General features: G+C 41.0%; 1 protein-coding gene and 1 long non-coding RNA gene across 6 annotated transcripts in view; one reads left to right on the top strand and one right to left on the bottom strand.

Annotated features, from left to right (window-relative positions):
* Window positions 1-1,487: 1,487 nt before the first annotated feature.
* LOC123480227 (uncharacterized) lies at window positions 1,488-17,942 on the bottom strand. Of its 3 annotated transcripts, none has more exons than XR_006656139.2 (3): window positions 17,715-17,942; window positions 16,931-17,080; window positions 1,488-2,216 (listed from the first exon to the last, which is right to left on the bottom strand). It is a non-coding gene; the product is annotated as an uncharacterized lncRNA (long non-coding RNA). The 3 variants fall into 3 exon arrangements; XR_006656138.2 differs by lacking the exon at window positions 1,488-2,216 and adding an exon at window positions 8,603-15,715; XR_011650861.1 differs by lacking the exons at window positions 1,488-2,216; window positions 17,715-17,942 and adding exons at window positions 8,603-15,715; window positions 17,189-17,326.
* MASP1 (MBL associated serine protease 1) overlaps window positions 17,363-19,144 on the top strand; it is a 63,168-nt gene continuing 61,386 nt past the window's right edge. For 2 of the 3 annotated variants that reach the window (XM_024560952.4, XM_024560977.4), the window contains exon 1: window positions 17,366-17,619. In XM_024560952.4, coding sequence (XP_024416720.3) covers window positions 17,615-17,619 — 5 coding nt within the window. In that variant the 5' untranslated portion in view covers window positions 17,366-17,614. Of the gene's footprint in view, window positions 17,620-19,144 lie in introns of all 3 variants that reach the window. The other variant, XM_024560946.4, reaches the window with a different exon arrangement.

The raw sequence follows: 19,144 nt of genomic DNA, 5'->3' as shown, positions 1-19,144 counted from the left end.
TCTTCTCTTCACTTTTTCCCCAGCCCAGTGCCTCAGATTCTGTCTATAATGTAGGAGAAAACAAAATTAACTTTAAAAAATTGGGAAATTAATTATGAAAGGACCCGGTGGATGCCAAGTGAGCTAAACCGGAGTTCCACCACCCCGCCCCCTCCCCCTCCTCATCCCCTGACCCCTGAGCAGACACAAGCTCTCAACAGCAACTTGGGAGTTTCTAACTTAGCTGGGCAAGAAGCTAAATGGAAAGGTCAGGTCCTCAGTTGTTTCCCAGAATGGTGGTTTCCACATGCTGGGTGCATTCAGTTACCTGGGGAGCTGGTTCAATCACAGGTTGCTGGCCCCTCCTCCAGAGCTCTCATTCAGTTAGTCTGGGGCAGGACTTCAAAGATGTACCCTCTAGCAGGTTCCCAGGTTCTCTGCAAGCCTAGAGGACAACTACATGCTCCACATTCTAAAGGAAAAGCAGACTTGCCTGGGAGTTGGGCTCTCAGGGCTGGAGCCAAGGAGAAGGAAATAAAGACCTGGGGGAGGGTGACCGCAAGGAGGGGGTCTGGAAATCAGATCAGGGTCTCCTCTCAGGATGGGTAGAGGGAGGAGTTGCTGCTCCAGCTTTTCCTCTTCTTTCCTCCCTTCCCACCAGAAATGAAGCCCTGCAACCCCCTTTCTCCCACCCCTGGGAAGGCTGTAGACCAGGTGAGGCCCGTGCTCAGGCTGAGGTGCTGGCTGTGAGGACTGAGGGAAAGAAACACAGGAGAGCAGAAAATTTTCCAAAGCCCAGGATGCAGAATCTGGGAGGGAGTTGGAAACAGTCAATTCTAGAGTGGACGGTTGGGAAAATGTTCCTGGGTGGTTTGGGGGAGCTGCGTTGAAGTAGGAGGTTGCTATGGCTGTGTTTGTCAACAGCCATGTGCTCCAGTAGACAGTGAGGGGAAGATGGAGAAGAAGAGCTAACTTTCATTAAGGATTCAGATTAGTGCCCAGCCCTGGGCTAAGCACTGTTTACATTTTATCTCCATGAAGCAGGCACTATCCCCATTCACACACAGTAAGTGTTCCTAGGTTGCACAGGTACCCACACCTGCTGACGCCCGACTTCCACCCCTGTTCTCTCCACTGGTTGGAAGGTTCTGTCACCTCCCAACAAGCTGTGTGACTTTGACCAAATGAATTTTGCAGAGCCACAGTTTCTCTGCCAGTAATAAAAGTTGATAGCAAATATTCCCCAAAAAGTTTTAAGAAACAGACAACACAGTGAGGTGGAACTGTTGGGTGAAACACAGGTTGCTGGGTGAGTCTCCACCACCCACCTAAAGGTTAATAGTAACGAACAAGGCCTTCGACTCCCTCAAGGTAGCCACCTAGCGGTCTCACGTTTGGTCTGGGCACCACTGGGTTAACACTTTCGTCCTGTTTTAAATAAAACCTTTACTCATCAGTGTGACTGATATTTTAATATTACTAATTCCAAAACCATTATGCCATGGAGCCAGAGTTAACAAAGAATTTAATTGAAAGCCAAAACAGGCCCAGTAGCAATGTTTGTTTGATAAGTAATTTCTGCTTCAAGTTCTAACTTGGTACCAAATGTATTTTTTGGCATATTTCATTTTTTTAGTGTGTGATATACAATGTTTTCATTGTATCTCTGTACGGAATCCTGAAATATTCAGAAAAACAATGACAATAATAATAATCCTTTTCAGTTTTACAGCACCAAATGGTAGGCTGAACAGCAACTCTTGTCTCTTCATTATAGATGAGGAAATGGGCCCGGGCAACTTACAAGGGATGCTCAAGTTGTTAGAGCTCCACCCACCCACTCAGGCAGCCTGGGTGCAGATCCAGTGCTCTTTGTGTTGTACCATAATGCTTACATTGAACACTTGAGGAAAGAGCATAACAGCCCACCCAATACCACCCACCCAGTCCCACCCCAAATCAACCAGGTCTCTTTTCATATGAGTGCGTACTAGCCATGCACTGGGAAATGTCCCCTAGAAGCAAGACTATGTCAGAGTTGGAAGGGGCCTTGGAGATTGTCTCCAGATTAATACAAGGCATAGATGTTCTGAGAAGTCAAGAGAAAAGATTAAGATCGCCCTGCCAGAGGGATTGGGAGCCTCATCCCGTCATCCTCAGTACACAGGAATCTGAAGAGAAGATGTTCATTGAACCAGTCCCAGAACTCCTGCAAGGAGAGGATGCTGGGAGGCTTCCTGGAAGAGATAACAAATGAGAGATTTAGAGAGTTTTTCAAGTATGTTTGCCCTATATCTCCCTGATTGTCCAGGAAAGCCCAAAAGAGTGACCTGGAAAGGTATTATTATTATCACTGTATTGCAGAGAAGGGAGCTGAGGCTCAGGGAAGAAAACTTATTTGTGGTTCACACCACCAGAAAGAGTGGTGAAGGCTGGACTAAACCCAGATCCTTGGTTCCCCGTCTCACTAACGGTTCAGCCATGTCCCTGAGGACATGTGGGAAAGGCTCCTTTATATGCCATAAGTCCCCATCCCACCCCCCCAGTGGCTGATTTTATAGGCCTTTTCTCAGGGGCTGGGAGTGACTTTGGGCTGGCGGTGACGGACTAGCTGTGTTGTGGAGCTTGTTGATTGTGGAGCTATAAGTATGTCTCCGGGGACTTGTAAGGATACACAGGGTTTTGAGAGTTTCCTGTTAAGACCATTGTCCTAGGAAGAGTCTGGAATGACTCAAATGACTTGATTTTTTTTCACAGTAGTTGGTATTTTAGTATGGCAGACACTTAGGTTAGGCAAAGATTTTCTTGATATATCACCAAAACATGCTCTATAAAAGAAAAATGGATAAATTGTACTTCATTAAAATTAAAATTATTTTCTCTGCAAAAATCATTAAGATAACAAAAAGACAAGCCATAGAGTAGGATGAAATATTTACAAATCATCCCTCTGATGATGGACTTGTGTACATAATGGACTCAGTATACATAGCTAACTTTATTAGAAAACAACTAATACAATCTTTAAAATAGACAAAAGATTTGAATAAACACTTTACAAGAAAGGATATAAGGGTAACAAATAGACACATAAAATGCTCAAACTTATTAATCATTAGGGGAATGCAATTAAAACCCAATGAGATACCCCTATATACATATAATTGGCTAATTTTTTTTTAAAAACAGACCTGATTGAGTATTGCCAAGAAAATGGTACAACTAGAACATTCATTCACGATTGGTGGGAATGCAAAATTGACACAATCACTTTGGTAAACTGGTTGACAATGTCTTCAAACATTTGACATATATCTCCCCTATGATCCAGCCATTTCACTCCTAGAGATGGGCCCAAGAAAATAAAAGCCTAATTCCAAACCCAAATATGTATGTGAATGTTCACAGCAGCTTTATCTGCAACAGCTGCTGTGAACATCCTTTACTTATCCATTTATCTGTTAATAAGGATATGGGAACAACTCATATGCTTATTAACAGATAAATGGATAAGTAAATTACAGCATACGATACATGCAGTATGGGTAAATCTCAAAGTAATGATGCTGAGTGAAAGAAGCCAAGCAAAAATTAGTACATATTGTATGATTCTATTTGCATAAAATTTTAGAAAGTGCGAACTCATATAAGCTGACAGAAGCAAGACCAGTTCTTTTCTAGGGAAGCAGGCACAAGGTGGAGGGAGAAGGAAAGATTACAAAGAGATACAAGAAACTCTGAGGGATGGTGAATATGTTCATTATTTTGATTGCAGTGATGGTTTCACAGCTGTATAGATATTTAAAGCTTATCAGATGGTACACTTTAAACTTGTGTAGCTTATTTGATATCAAATACACCTCAGAAAAACAAGTCTGAAAAATAAAATAACATGAACTACTGAGAAAGTAGAACAGGTGAAAGAGAAGTATTTCTTAATTGATGAATAAGAATAATTTCCTGGTAAAGCCTCTATGAAAAACAGTATGGACTTTCCTCAAAAATTTAAAGATAGAACTACCTTATGACCCAGAGATTCCACTTCTGAGTATTTCTCTAAAGAAACCCAAAACACTAATTTGAAAAAATATGTGTATCCCTTTGTTTACTGTTTATAATAAGCATTATTTATAATAATTTAGCATTATAATTTATATTATATTTTATTATAAATAATTTATAATATAATTAAATTATTTGTATCGTTTATAATATAATTATTCGTATCATTATAATACAATTTAATTATTTATATCATTTATATTATAAATAATTTAGCATTATTTACAATAGCCAAGATATGAAAGCAACCTAAGAATCCATCAAGAGATGAATGGATTAAGAAGAAGTGGTACAAATATACAATGGAATACTACTCAGCCATAAAACCTTACTGTTTGCAACAACATGGATGCACCTAGAGGGTATTATGCTAAGTGAAATAAGTCAGACAGAGAAGACAAATACCATATGATTTCACTCATATGTGGAATCTAAAAAACAAAATAAATGAGCAAACAAAACAGAAACAGACTCATAGATGCAGAGAACAGACTGCTGGTTGCCAGATGGGAGAGAGGTTGGGGGCTGGGTGAAAAAGGTGAAGGGAGCGAGAAGTACAAATTGGCAGCACCAGAACAGTCATGGGGATGTAAAGTACAGTGTAGGAAGTATAGTTGATAATATTGTAATAAGCATTTATGGTGACAGATGGGTACTAGGCTTATCAGGGGATTACTTCACAAGTTAAATAAGTATCTGACCACCACGCTGTGCACCTGAAACTAATCCAAAGCAATACTGAATGTAAACTGTAATTGAAAACTAAAATTTTTAATAAATAAAGAGTAAATAAGTAAAAAAAATAAATTTTCCTGAAGCGTAGCCAGCTATCCTGAGAGTAGTGTGTATATGTGTGTGAAGAAGTATTTTTATTTTTAAAACCCTGCTTTTGAAAAAGTTGTTGTCACACAGGTTGCTGTGTTGTGACAACTGAAGTGTTTGAGTCTGTCTGCGGTTTGGCCTGAGAGTGCTGCCCCCGCCCCAAGGCCCACGTGCTCCACATGCCTCAGCCAAGACCAGCTCTGGGCGGGGTCTGCCAGGAGGTCCTTCCTGCTCTTTTCCCACTGCTTCAGTTGCATCATATTTTTCCCGGGCCTGGGGGTGGTGTGAGAACCAGGAAGCCTGGGCATTTAGATGTCATTAGCTCCCTGGTTATTCTCCAGCCTCTCACCAACTCGGCTCCACCTCCCACACTGCTATCAAACATAAACTTTTTAAAACACTATCTGATCATGTTAACCTCCATTTTAAACCCTTTCCATGTACCCTTTGCCTAAAAATTCAGGGGTCCTCCATCCTTTCAAGATTCTGGATCAGTGGTAAACTTTCCTCATCTAGCCCGGCTCCTGAGCATCCTTACATCCTGGCTGCGGCTTGCCTTCCAGCTCTCTCCCCATCTCAGTCAATGATGCCAACACCATCTTAAGTCAGAATTCTGGGGGTTTGCTCTGCCATCTCCCTTTCCCTCGTTCCTCACTCTGAATTTGTGCCCAGGTTCAGGCTTTTTTTCTCACAAAATTATATTTTGCCTTTGTCCACTCGGCTCCATGTCCGCTGACACCACTCTGATCCCTCCAAGCGTCCTCGCTCCTAATCGGGGCTGTTTTATGACTTTCATGGGTTCCTGGCACTTTTGCCTTTATGGACCCTTCATCCATAAAAGATAAAACAAAATTATATTTTAGTGTTTCATCGGTATAGAAGCAAACATGATCCAGGCTGGATTCATGTTATATATTTATTATTATTTTGTGGGTTTTTCTCTGATTTTAAAAGAAATTAAAAGTAAACATTTTCATGGGCCCCAGGACCTGTGATGGGTGCTGAATGGGCACTGGTCCTAACTATGGGAGCCCAGCCTCCTCAAATCCATTCTCCCCACAGTACCCAGAGAGAACTTTTACCATTGTGAGTGGGATCGTGCTGCTCCGCTGACTAAGCACCCCTGACGATGGCCTACAAGGCTGGGCACTGAGGGCTTTGCATCGTTACAGATGCAAATCAAGCTTTTCTCCACGACACCCTCCAGATAACTAAGTGTTATGTCTCATACTTCTCCTTCCTTACTTTATTCTATGATACATGGAAAATATATACAAAAGTTTTTGATATATACTAAATATGCACTGTTGGGAGAGCCTACTGTTGTTTTCATTAAAGAAATGACATGCTAAGGTTCATATCATTCTTCAACAAGCTCTTTTCACTCAATACTAAATCTTGGAGGTAAATCTATGCTGATACTTACAGATCTTTCTCATTTCTGCTGAGTCTCCATATACTGTAGTATGAATGTGTTATATTTAGCCATTACTCTACATTTTTCACCTTGATAAATAATACTACAATGAACATGCTTGCACATGTTTCTCTAAAACATATATCTTCAAGTAAGATTCTTGATTTACAAGATGTGTACACTTTTAATGTGCTAATCCTCCAGTTTGCCCTTCAGGTGTTCATGCCACTTTACACTCCCACATGCCTCGCATGAGTGTGCCCATTTCTTCACAATTTCATCAACACTAACCATCTCTTACATCCTCCAGTAACTCTCCCTGAAAGGGTCCGCAAATAGTAAGCTTTTAGAGTCTGAATATGTCTTTACTCCAACTTCACTTACACAATCCTTTGATTGAGTGTAGGATGAGGGGTTCAAGGGATTTTCCTTTCACACATAATATATTCTCTATGCCTCTCTTCTTTCCGGGTGGAGGGTGAGAAATCTGAATGTTAATCTAATTTTCATTCTTTTTCTGTTGGTAATTTTTAAGATTTTAATTTTATCCTTAATATGCTGAAATTTCACTATAAGGAATCTAAGTGTAATTTTATGCATGCTCCCCACTTAGGGCTTGGTAGATCCTTGTAGTCTGAGAATTTGTGTCTTTTCTCAATTCTGGAAAAACCAATACCAGATTTTTTTCCAAGATCACTTCCTTTCCCTTCTCTTTCTTTAGTTTTTAGTAAAAATGCTATTAAACATATGTAAGAACTTCTGAATCTATACTTTATTTTTTTATACTTCTCATCACTTTATCTGGGGAATTTCTTCAGCCTAATTTTCCAAACAATTAATTAATCCTTCATTGGGACCATTTTGCTATTCATGCTTATGTTTGCATTTTATTCTTAATTTTAATAATTATATTTAACATAATCATATTTACTAAACTGTATTTTATAAGTGAATAATTTCAACTTCACAAATTATTCAATTGCTTCTTTTTACACTTTAACCTGTTCTTGTTTCCAATCTTCCTCCTCTTCTTGTTTCATAGATGATATTCCTCCTTTAGCTTTCTGGAGATAGCTTACTTTAAACTCCTGTTCTTATGGTTCTACTAACTCTATTGCCTCCCATGAAATTCTTCTCTTATTGAATTTACTATGTCTTTCCCATATAGAGGTTTTTAAAAAAATATTTGTTAATTCTTGCTTGACAGCCTTTCTGTAGGTGGTTCCTACTCCTTCCCTAGTAACTTTATGCTACAGCCTAGTCAGCTTCCAGCTTTCCAGTGAGACCGTGAAGGTTTCTGCTTGGTCAGGATGGCTTTCCGCTGCAGCCTCAGCTCACTGTTACAGGCAGCTTCTCCTCTCATGCCCTCCTTTTACAGACCTTCCCATTTTCTCATCCACAGATAATTCCTTTTCTTCATTCTGAGTGCAGCTCTTCCTTTATTAATCTCACTTCTATGTTTTTGTTATTATTTCTATGAATTGGGTATAGGAATGGGGAATTTCCACGTGTTGAAATCCAGGTAACATAGTCCATCATTTGAAAACACCAACTCTTCACTAGCTTACTTGTACTCACTCTATTCAACTTAAATACATCACCATGACTTGCAGACTGCTTGTATAAATTAGGCCCTTCTACTAGTCTCTCTCGTAGAACTTTGTTCTCCTCCTACATAGCACTCACCACAATTTGCAATTATAGATGCAATTGTATGTTTACCTGTCTTGAGGATGACATGGATTTTAAAAAATTAGTTAAACCTGTTATGTATTTAAAAAAACATTTATTTGTTCAAAGGTGCAAAAATATTGTTCAGATCCTTAAATTACTGTAGTGAAAAAATAACGCAAGTAGACAAATATCTGCTGTATAATTTGACACATGCAATAAAGTATGTGTAAGGAGCAAGGTAGTGTTTACTTCTTTGTTGGTTGATCAGGGAAGATTTCCCAGGGAAGCTGACATGTAAACAAGATTTCAAAGGTTAAATAAGGAAGTTCTACAGACAGATGAGGAAAAGCATACCGTTAAAGACCAAGAGAACCAGGTATGTGAGTGCATGCAGGCATGAAAGACCATGATGGCATCTGGAATACACAACTACTTTGGTACCAGTTCTAGACATTAACATGCATGTCACAGTGTGCCGATTGCAGGGGATAATATAGAGCTAAAAGAGCAGTCCCATATAACAGAATTGTGTCAGTCAGGATAGGCTAGATTGTCTGCAGTAACAAAGAATACCAGAAGCTTGTAGCTTCCAATAACAATTCTTTCTAACTTATACGAAGTCTGCCATGGTCCAAGGCTACTCTTCAGGGCAGCTGTTCTCCACATGTTGGCTCAGCACTGCAGGCTACTTCAATCTCATGACACCTCATGTCAACATGAGTCAGGTTCAAATGCTATTCTAAGACATTTTTATTTTATTCTGTAAACAAAGGAACACTCTGGAAAGTCTGGCAGAGAAAGAGAACAAATAAAACTTGTATTTTTATTAGAGTGGGACTGAAAGCAGAGAAACCAATTTAGGAGGTTGTTGAAATAATCCAGTGAGACCGAATGAAGCCTTTCACAAATGCAAGGGCATGGGGAATGGAAGACATGCATGATGATGGATTTGACAGATACTTATATGTAAACAATAGGGCATTGATTGATAGCATATGAGAAGAAAGAGAAGCATAAATCAGGATGACAGTCAAATATCTGGCTTTGGTTTGAGTTGATGGTGATTCATGAACACAGTTGGTACCGGAGAATGAGCAGGCTGGGAATGAAAAGATAACAACCTCTGTCCACTGTAACCTTCAGATGAAGGTGGGAATAGACATTTGATTTGCGGGCGAGAAATCATGGGGAGATTTTGGTATAAAAAATAAATTTCTAAGTGATCACTATGTAACAATATTTAAAACTATAGTGGTAGAGTACATGAGAAATATTCAGAAAGAATGATTAAAAATGAGTTTCTGAGTTTCCTCACCTCACAGGGGCTATTAAACCCCAGAAATTATATGCCAAGCTTTAAGAATATGTGAAGATTTAAATTTTTCTTAGAAGAAGGCCCATTTCACAAATGATTATTAAGATATTAATATGTGCAAGTCAAAGACACTATTCTTGGTACAAGGAATAGAGCAGTAAACAAAAAATACAAAAATATGTGTCCACTTAGAGACTGAGTTATTCTAATGGGTGGAAAGCAAGCAACAAATAAATAAATAATTAAAATAAATACTATCTTAGGTGGTGATTAGTGCCATAAAGAAAAATGAAACAGGATATGGGTATAGCAACTGTGGGAGGGACTAGAATTAGTAGAACTGTGTTTGGATAGGACCTCACTGAAAAAGTGACATATTTAGAAAGAACTGAAGGAGATGAGGGAGTGAACTCTGTGGCTTTTTGGGGGTATTCCAGACAGAGAGAATCTAGCTTTCATTAGATTCTCAGTGATTCACCAGAAAGATGAAAAATTACTCCTCTAAAGTAAGAAGAGAGCTAAGAAACAGGTAACAAAAAAATAATCTAGTAAGGAATGCTGGTGATTGGTTGTGGGATTCAGAAAAGATGTAAGGCCAAAAGGATCTGATTGACTGGAAGAAAATAGAGTGGGGTCAAATGACTGGATGAGTTGGTAAGGTTGAAGTCTAACTATAGGGTTATTGAAGGAGCCAAAGACTTAGAAAGATAGAAGATGGTGGTCAAAGAATAGGGTGTTATGAGTTTAAGATTTCAGAGGTGGATGTGGCCATGGGTATAGCATATGGCTAAGGTGAAATAGGAAAAGTTGTCATTGAGGATGAGGTGGTCAAGGATCGACATCACTCAGGACCTCAGGAGAAATTGGAAAGGAAAGGTAAGCAATGGTGCCCTGTACCTAAGGTCTTAATGAAAAGAACAAAAGATAGGACTAAGAGGTTGGAAGGTCATTCACAGAGGTGAGTAGGGTATACCAGAGTGATAAAAGAGCAGGGGAATTTGGAAGGAAGGTGGAAAAGTAATGGTCAAGAAACAGCCACAGGGAGTTAGGAAAGTGAGAGCCCTGACTTCTCTGTGATCTGAGTCCTGTCCCCTGCACTGTCTCACCTCAGTTCTACATTTGTTCTTTATGGCCTAGTCAACCCACCCTGTGGTTTGATCCACTTGAACCATGGGACCTTAGCAGCTGAGGAACCTCTGAGAGAGAGGATGCTGACTGTGAATGGAGAGCAACCGTGATTGACACACGACGGATTCAGGTAAGCAAAGGTAAAGGATGTGCATGGGGTGTATTACTTTCCTAGGACCTCCATAACAAAATGCCATAAACTAGGTCACTGAAATTGCAGGAATTTATTTTCTCACAGTTCTGGAGGCTAAAAGTCTAAGATCAAGGTGTTGGCAGGTTTGGTTTTTTTAGAGACCTCTCTCCTGGGCTCACAGATGGCTGCCTCCTTGCTGTGTCCTCACAAGGTCATCCTTATGTGATGTCTGTGTCTTAATCTCCTTCCTATGAGAACATCAGTCATACTGGATGAGGTCCCACTCTAAGGATCCCCTCTTAATGTAATCATATTTTTAAAGGCCCTATGTCCAAATACAGTCATATTCTGAGGTACTAGGGGTTAGAACTTTAATATATGAATTGGGCAGGACATAATTCAGCCCCTGGCAAATGATGTGTTTCAAGTTCTTAAGAACCCCGGGATTCTCTCTTATACATCATCTTCCCCAGCATTGCTATGAGGAGAGACAATCCAACAAGAAACCAGGTACCCTGTGTTACCAGCTAGGCTAGTACCAGGTTCACAGAATCAAGCTCTTCAGTAAAGGTTGGTTAGATAACAAGGGTCCCTTTGGTCAGTTCAAGTAGAGCATCCCTACCACCTGCTAGTTTAAATCTTAATCTTCCCTCCTCCCATCCTTTGGCCAGGCCCATGAGAAACAGTCAAAGAGAAAGCCAGAATTACCTAAAAGGAGCTGGTTCCAAGTTGTTTTTTCACTGAATGAAATCAGGCAGATGTGTGTGCCTGGTTGATTCACTTTCACTGTTCACTAGTAAAATTAGACTCTAGTTTGCAGAAGAAGGAGGAAGACATTAGAAATCAAGTTAGGCTGAGAGGTGGGAAAAGGAGAGAGGAATTCCCTCTTATATAGAGACTGAAGGAGGTTCTATAGCCCATAGCCAAACGGCAGCTAAGAATGCATGAAGATTTTTTTTAAGGTTTTTATTTATTTATTTTGAGAGAGAGGGAGAGAAACTTCAATGTGTTGTTGCCTTTCACACACTCCCTACTTGGGACTTGGCCTGCAACCCAGGCATGTGCCCTCACTGGGAATAGAACCAGTGACCCTTTGGTTCCCAGGTTGGCACACAATCCACTGAGCCACACCAGCCAGGGCAGAATGCATGAAGATTTTGCTCCTCAAGAGAAGTCAGACCACCTTAGTGCACCTCTTTACTTGACAATACTGTATGGTAGAGAGCCAGGCTGTGTTGGCCAGGCAGGGATCTTCAAAAAAGAGGATTCTGTTTATAATACTTAGTCTCAAGCAGAGTAGCCTATAACCAAGGGTCAAGTCAAGAACAAGTATAAAGGACCCCTGGGCAAAGACAACAGGGGGGAAGGATTAAACTTGGGAGGTGGCAGGGGGAAGGGCAGAGGAGAGTAATGAGGAGAAAATGGGAACAACTGTAATTGAGCAACAATAAAAACAAAATTTTAAAAATGAAAAAAAAAGAGTGAGGGCTATAGAAATCTGAGTTCACCGTCTCAGCCTCACCATGTAATTTCTATGCAACCCTGGGCAATGCATATCTCTCCTCAGGGACTAAATTACCTGTTCTCAATATTATTAATCATGCATATAAAACAGAGATGATAATTTATGGCCTTTACTGGCTATTTTGAGAATAAAATGAATCATAACAGAGAAGCATTCTTCTTGGGATATCTTTTTCTATTTTGTCTTAGAGGTCACCCTCTTTTTAAAACTACTTTAGGATCTTCTAAGCCTTCATCTGGTCTTAACAGTAGTGCAATAGACATCATTCCACACACTGAGACAAAGATGCCATAAAGTGTTTGAGTAGGAATGTACTTAAAAAAAAATAAAACAAAACACTTAGTCCAACATTATCAGTGTGAATTAGAAACTCAAAACCCAGGAGGACAGATGAAAAGCTCAAGGCTTCACACTGAGTTGAAACAAAATGTGGCCTCCGTACCCGGCACCTGGACTCACTAGCCAGTCCTCTTCCCCCGTGAGTCCACCCTCTGGACTGATGCTTCCAACACATAGTCATTTTCCTTTACAATTTGTTTCATAAACATAAATACCACCTGTATTATTATTTTTAGTTTTTTATTTAAACTGAATTTGGATTTATTTTTTAACTAAAATCCACATACTTGAAAACATGGTACTGCCACAAATGTAAAAATAATAAAAAATTGTTGAATTCTAGACTCTGAAACTGATACCTGTCTTTCCCAAGTAAAAAGGGGAAATAGCAGGCATGGCATAATGGCACCACCTTGAGACTTTCTTCCTTACAACATCAGGAGTGAAGGAGAAGTTTAAAAGGCAGGACTTTGTTGGCATATGATGGAGATGGACATTGAGGGTTGACCCATATAATTCCCGTTCCCAGCCCCTGTCTTTACTGCCTGCCTCTGCTATACAAACTATCAAACTCTTGAAGTTAGCAGTGGCTATAGAATTTAGCTATGGCCTGTGAGATGTAAAGAAAAGTATCCCAATGCTACCTTTCCCTCTTCCTTTTTTTTCTCTGCTTAGACACTGACATGACATCTGGAGTCACTGCAGCCATTTTGTAAGCATGAGGTGACAAGTATGACCATAAAAGCCCAAATTCTAAGCCTGGTAGAGCAGAAAGAAAGAAAGCAGTGTTGAATAGCTGTCCCAGAACTACCTACCTCCTCACTTCTTACAATGTAAAGAAAACAAATTATATCTATTTCAACATTAGTCAAGGTTTCTCTTGTTACTTACCAAACAGATTCTTAACTGATCTAATGTTTATTAATTCCATGTATATGGCACCCCAAAACAGCTTGACCCTACTGGTGGTATGTCTTTCATGCTTTGGGAGACCCTTCTGTAAGAGAGCCTGTATTGGTTTGCTAAAGCTGCTGTAACAAAATACTGCAGATTGGGCAGCTTAAACAGCATAATTTACTTTCTTATGGTTTTGGAGACTAGAAGTTCAAGATCAAGGTGTTCTTTTGAGGCATCTCTTTTTGGCTTACAGATTGCTGCGTTCTTGCTGTCTCCTCACCTGTTTGTTTTGTTTTTCCTGTGTTGTCTGTGTCTTAATCTCCCCCCTTTTTTAAGGACACCAGTTAAAACTAGGTCCCACACTAACAGCCCTGTTTTAATGTAATCACCTCTTTAAAGACCCTCTTTCAAAATAGTCATATTCCAAGGTACAGGGAGTAACACATGAATTTTGGAGGGATACAATTCAGCCTATAAAAGAGCCTAAGAGTTGACTTTTTAAATAAGACCTGTTTTTTTTTCTTCCCTGAAAACTTGTAGTCACATAACTTGGCTCAGGAATGTTCAAAATCCACAGGCAAGATCAGGAATTTGCAGATGAGAAGAAAGAGTCTTTAATTTGGGGTCAGGAAGACTGGGCTCTAAATACTGGTCATCCTCTTGCTGACACTCTTAGTGTCTCAGAACCCTGGTGTCATGATCCGTAAAGAGATGGGAAAATTACATGTAATAATGTACATGGAAGTACCTGGCACATACTAAGGATATTCCATCAAATCCAAAGTGCCATCTTATAGATGCACCATTTATGTTATAGGTACCCCAAATGGCAAGATTGTGCCGTGGGAGTCATGGAAGTCTTTTAAATTATAGACTAAGGAGCCCCACCGCAGATTCCGAAACATGAATCTGGGATGAAGTTCAGGAATTGGTGTTTTTTAAATTCCCCAGATGATTCTGACAACCTGATAGGCTCCAAAGCAATGGCTTTCAGCATAGGTCAGTCAATGTGTTGAACAACCTCAATTTTAATTCTAAACTGTGATCTTTGGGCTATTTATCAGTTTCTTGGATATTCTATCGGAAACTTGGATTTCAGACTTTGCCAACAAAAACCCATTGCCCAGATTCCTTACATTTTCTAACACATTCACGTAATTCCAGAAGGTCCAGTCTCGGGAGATACATTGGATAAATACTTCAGTAGAACATGTAAACTAAGTGTTTTCTGGTAGTGGAAATGCTGCGGCATTGCCTCTCTTCGTAGTAGCCTTCTGATCCCTCACCCTGACTGTAACCCGGGGGCGTTGAGCCCACATCTGCCATTCTATGCTTTTATGATCCTAAACAACATACTGTTAGTTACTCCTTAGTCACTTCTATGCATATTTTAAACTTCTTGGTGAAACTTTAAAAAAAATTCTTAAAAAGTATTGTTTTGAATACCTGCATTTGAACGCTGATTAATAGGATGCTATTATGACAAGAGTTAAAGCCAGTGTCAAGATTAGAGGGCCACTCTAGACTCTTTGATTGCTTTGTAGGTCATTAGCAATCCACCTGGCCACCTTCACTGCACTAGCATCCCACAGCCCGCCAGCCCACAGTTATATGCGTCCATGATTTCAACAGAGTTCAATCCCGATTTCACAGTGGGGCAAAGTGATGCCTCGCCTCCCCCTTCCAGCACTGAGAACCTAGGTGACCTGCCCAAGGTTTCGTTCAAGTTAGCCGACCAATATTGAGCCTATGTTCAGACCACTGCGCTTCCATTCCTCCCACTCCCACATCTATTAATGACACCACAGGGAGTTTTTATCAAAACCACAGGGCAGTATCACTAATGTAGTCCAACCCAACGGGAAACTTCCTGAACCACATCATTCTTGTTTTCATGCAGGTTCCATCAGAGCCTTGGCTGTCGCCCAAGAAAGCACATATCAGATCTGCTGTATATTGGCAGAACTTTGGCTTAGAACATATTTCAAATGCCTCCCATTGAACATTTGAAGCCTTGAAAAAACATGACCAGGAAATTATTCCAGGAGCCCCAATTGCTCCGTGACACTTTACAAGGAGAAGCTGATGGCTTTCCCTCCCAGGCTCTTCCCCCTCTGCCCCGGGTACACGACTGCATTCCCAGGATGTGCCCTAAATTAGGAGAGGCCAGCTGAGCTGCAGCGTGAATGCAGGGAATGTCTTTAACGGGCAGAGCCCTCTGCACAGCGCGCAGTGTGCCTTGCGCCAAGTTGTTTCTCCTTCAGCTTTAAAACCCTTGTGTATTCCGAGAGAAATGTAGTCCATGTGTTTCTGATTCATTTACACTTAAATCATTAAAATGTTGTTTTGTGAAAGTTGTTTGATGTCCAAGGAGCCTGTGAGTCTTCTTAATGGGACTTTTAAATGTTTTTTTTTTTTTTCCGCCTGAAACACAAAAGCAACATTCCGTTGAAACAGTGCCTGAGGACAAGCCTATTCTCTCATCCCATGTACTTACACCCACATTATCATCCACGGTCTCTTAATAATGCCAGGCTTGGCAATGATGGCATTTGAAAGTGTTAAAACAGAGAAACTGGAGAGAAAATGCAGCAAGGAGAATTTCAGCCAGATTCAAGCAACTGTTCCCTAACATGTCCAGAGCAGGGTGGAGAGGGCATGCGTATGAAGTCTTGGTTAGAACAGGTGGTAGCCATTTCGCGGGTACACCGCTGGAAAGCTAAAAAAGCACGTCACAAGTGTAATCTCACTTAAGCCCCATAGCAGCTCCCATTTTCTAGATAAGAAAACAGAATTAAAGATGTCAGCATTGGGCCTAAAGTGCACAGCTGGCATAGATAGAAAGGATAGATCACAACTAAATTCTCACTCTGAGTCTAACACTGTTTTCAAAATGCCTTAAACTGAGTTTGTCTGTGAATGTTGTAAGTACTTGAAATGTCATATGCATTATAATAGTGAGCAGCAGTACAATATAATCAGTCAGAGCTCAGATTTTTCCCTCATTGTTTTCTAGCTGTGTGACCTTAGGTGAGTTACTTAACCTCTCTGAGCAGTTTCATTATCTATAAAATGGGGACGCTATTACTACCCTCCTATATGAGGTATAAAGATAATCAGAGGGAATTAACACATTGCCAGAATAGTGCCTAACACATAGTGCTTAATAAATGTTAACTATTAGTGGAAATAGCAGTAAGGAGTAACAAAGAGCCGGGTAATCTTGTCATGTAAACTCTGAGCCTCAGTTTCCTCATTTGTAAAATAAGCGTGATGGTATGACCCTCACAAGTTTGTGGGAGTAATTGAGATGACATTTGCACATTGCTCTGTGCCTAACGTAGAAAAGCTGCTCAGTAAAATCTGGTTTTTACACCCATTTGATGTTATTGCTGTGCAGGGAGTGCTTTTCTTATTATTCAGCTCAGCGCAGATCTGGTGCTGATTTTCCCACAAACCTGCACATAGACCTGTGCACAGGCCTGGCTCTCCCTGCACCCTGGGATGTGGGGCGTCCGTGCTGTGGAGGCCCCTCTCTGGCTGTAGTAGACCTCACACAGTCTTATTTGGTAAACAGCACGAGCTCTGTGTTTAAGTGGGAAGAACAAGGAGCCCAGTAGAAGACCCATGCTCACTCACATTCTGGACCAGTGGCTCGGCTCACATGAAAACCTGTGGTGTTTGTTCACAGACCTGGGGATTGGGATCTGTTTTCTTTCCCAGTGTAGACTTTAGAAGTGCCTTGTTAGTTGGTTATTTCTGTTTAATTGATGTCCTTTTGCCGGTGTCCTGAAAAAGAGCAGAAAGCTATAGCCATCTGGAAACGGAGACTGAAGAGAAATTAGACTTTGTCCCCCTCCACCCTACACACACACACACACAGAGTGACAAAAATACCTATTTGAGTGTCTCAGTTATTTTCTCCCAGGGACTGGAGCCAGCCACACAGGATAAAGGAGGGAATTGGAGGAACAGATCTCTTAAGGAAGACAGATTCTGTTCTGTCAGGTTCTTCTGAGTGTGTGTAAGAGGGAGTCAGAGCAGAGAGGGGGTGGGGTGGGGAGAGAGAGAGAGAGATTGAGAGAGAGAGAGAGAGAGAAGGAGAGAGAGAGAGAGAGAAAGGCAGAGTGAGAGAGGGGGAGAGGGGATCTGTTGCAGGCAGGGGAAGGCGTGACCTGAATGGAGAATGCCAGCCAATTCCAGAGACACACAAGGACCTCAGAACAAAGATAAGGCATCGCTGACACATCGGGGACGAGCTCACAGACAGCTCAGGTCGGGGGGGACCAGGGCCAGGCAGCCAGAAGCACCCAAGGCAGGAAAATGAGGTGAGTGCCAGGGCAGGAGTGGGCATGGGTGTCCCTTCAGGGACCTGGTGTCAGGTAGCCCTGCAGGGTCTGACCTTGTCTCTGGGCTGACTCACCTTCATGTCCTATGGGTGGTACAAAGGGTTTCTTATCAATCCTTGGGGCTCTGAGAGGCAAACGTGGGCTGGGCGCCTTCCCCGGGACTCCGGAGACAGGCAACTTGAAACGGGAGACTTTGTGCAAATGCTGCCCGGGGCTGCTGAGGCTCAGATTTCTCGCCCTGCCAGCGTAGGGTGCTGCCTGCTGGCGAATGTGGTTTTCCTCCTGTTGCCCACAAGGCTCATTTTTTGTTTTCCTCCTCTGTAAAGAGCATTGGTTTATCTCTCCCAACACTTTGTGAGTTAGGTATGTGTTTGTATGTTTATTTGTTCTGACCGGAAAAGAAACCAGTTTCCCACAGCTCAGCTCTGTGGTTTCTTAAACCTGCAGGACTTGGCTAGTTAAAGCCTCAATTAAAAAAACTAAAACCCTGTCCCCATTTTACAGTTTCCTATGAATTTCTAAATTTCTTACTGAAATCAGAGGCAGCTGGTGGCATGAATCAGGCTACCAATTGCACCAAATGGCTCTTAAAGGGATACCACAATTTTTTTTTTTTAAGAAGCCTTTGGAGTTCTGAACCTAGGACTTTAAATTCTAACTGTTTTTATGCTCTTCAACATTTCCTATTCCTCAGCCTATACTTAGAGTTACTGGATCCTTTCTACTAGACATTTTTTATAAGTTTTCCTCTGCAAGTCTCAAAACCCTAACACTGTAATTATTTTTTACTACTTATAAGTGTTAATGCTGTTAAAAATACCAAAAAAAGAAAAGAAAAACACTTCAGGTTTGTTAGGTCCCTAAACATCTCTTTTGCCATTAATTTTCCTCTCAATTGAAACAGGGGTTCTACTTGTATCTCTTTTGCAAAGTAACCTAGCAGCTTTCCTGGGTCTGGGGTCGGGTGGGCCTTCAGACTGTGAGCTCTGTGAACTCAGGTTACCCATGGTTCAGAGGGGTAATTAGGTCTTTAAGGTTAATCCAATCATTCTGTTCTTTTTAAATCCATTATAATTTTAGATCTGCCATCTTACTTCATTTTCCTTTCTCCTAAAAGAGATGAAATTTATGCCATCTACATGGAATGACAATTTGATTGATCTGTCACTGTTTGAGTCCCACCCTACCGCCCAGTGCCCCAGTCATACCAAACTACAGTGCTGATTAGCGGTTCTGTGTCTAAGTGTTTACTCATTCCTTAACCCTGAACATCCCTTCCCCTTGTTTTCTACCTAGGGGGCCAGATTGTCCCAGTTAAGTCAGACATCACCTCCTCTTTCCTAGCCCACATCCCCAGAGGATGCATCCCTTCCTTTGTGCTGTCCCTCCCCGTTGGGGCTACATCTCTTCCTGTCTTTGTAACATTTCCTTGTTTAAAAGTCTGCCATCCCTTCCAAGACTGAGTGTTTCTTAAGGTACAGAGTCTATGTCTTGTTCATATTTG

Source organism: Desmodus rotundus, chromosome 2 (genome assembly GCF_022682495.2).
Source record: "Desmodus rotundus isolate HL8 chromosome 2, HLdesRot8A.1, whole genome shotgun sequence".
Lineage (NCBI taxonomy): Eukaryota > Metazoa > Chordata > Mammalia > Chiroptera > Phyllostomidae > Desmodus > Desmodus rotundus.
This window is presented reverse-complemented; position numbering and strand designations above follow the sequence as displayed.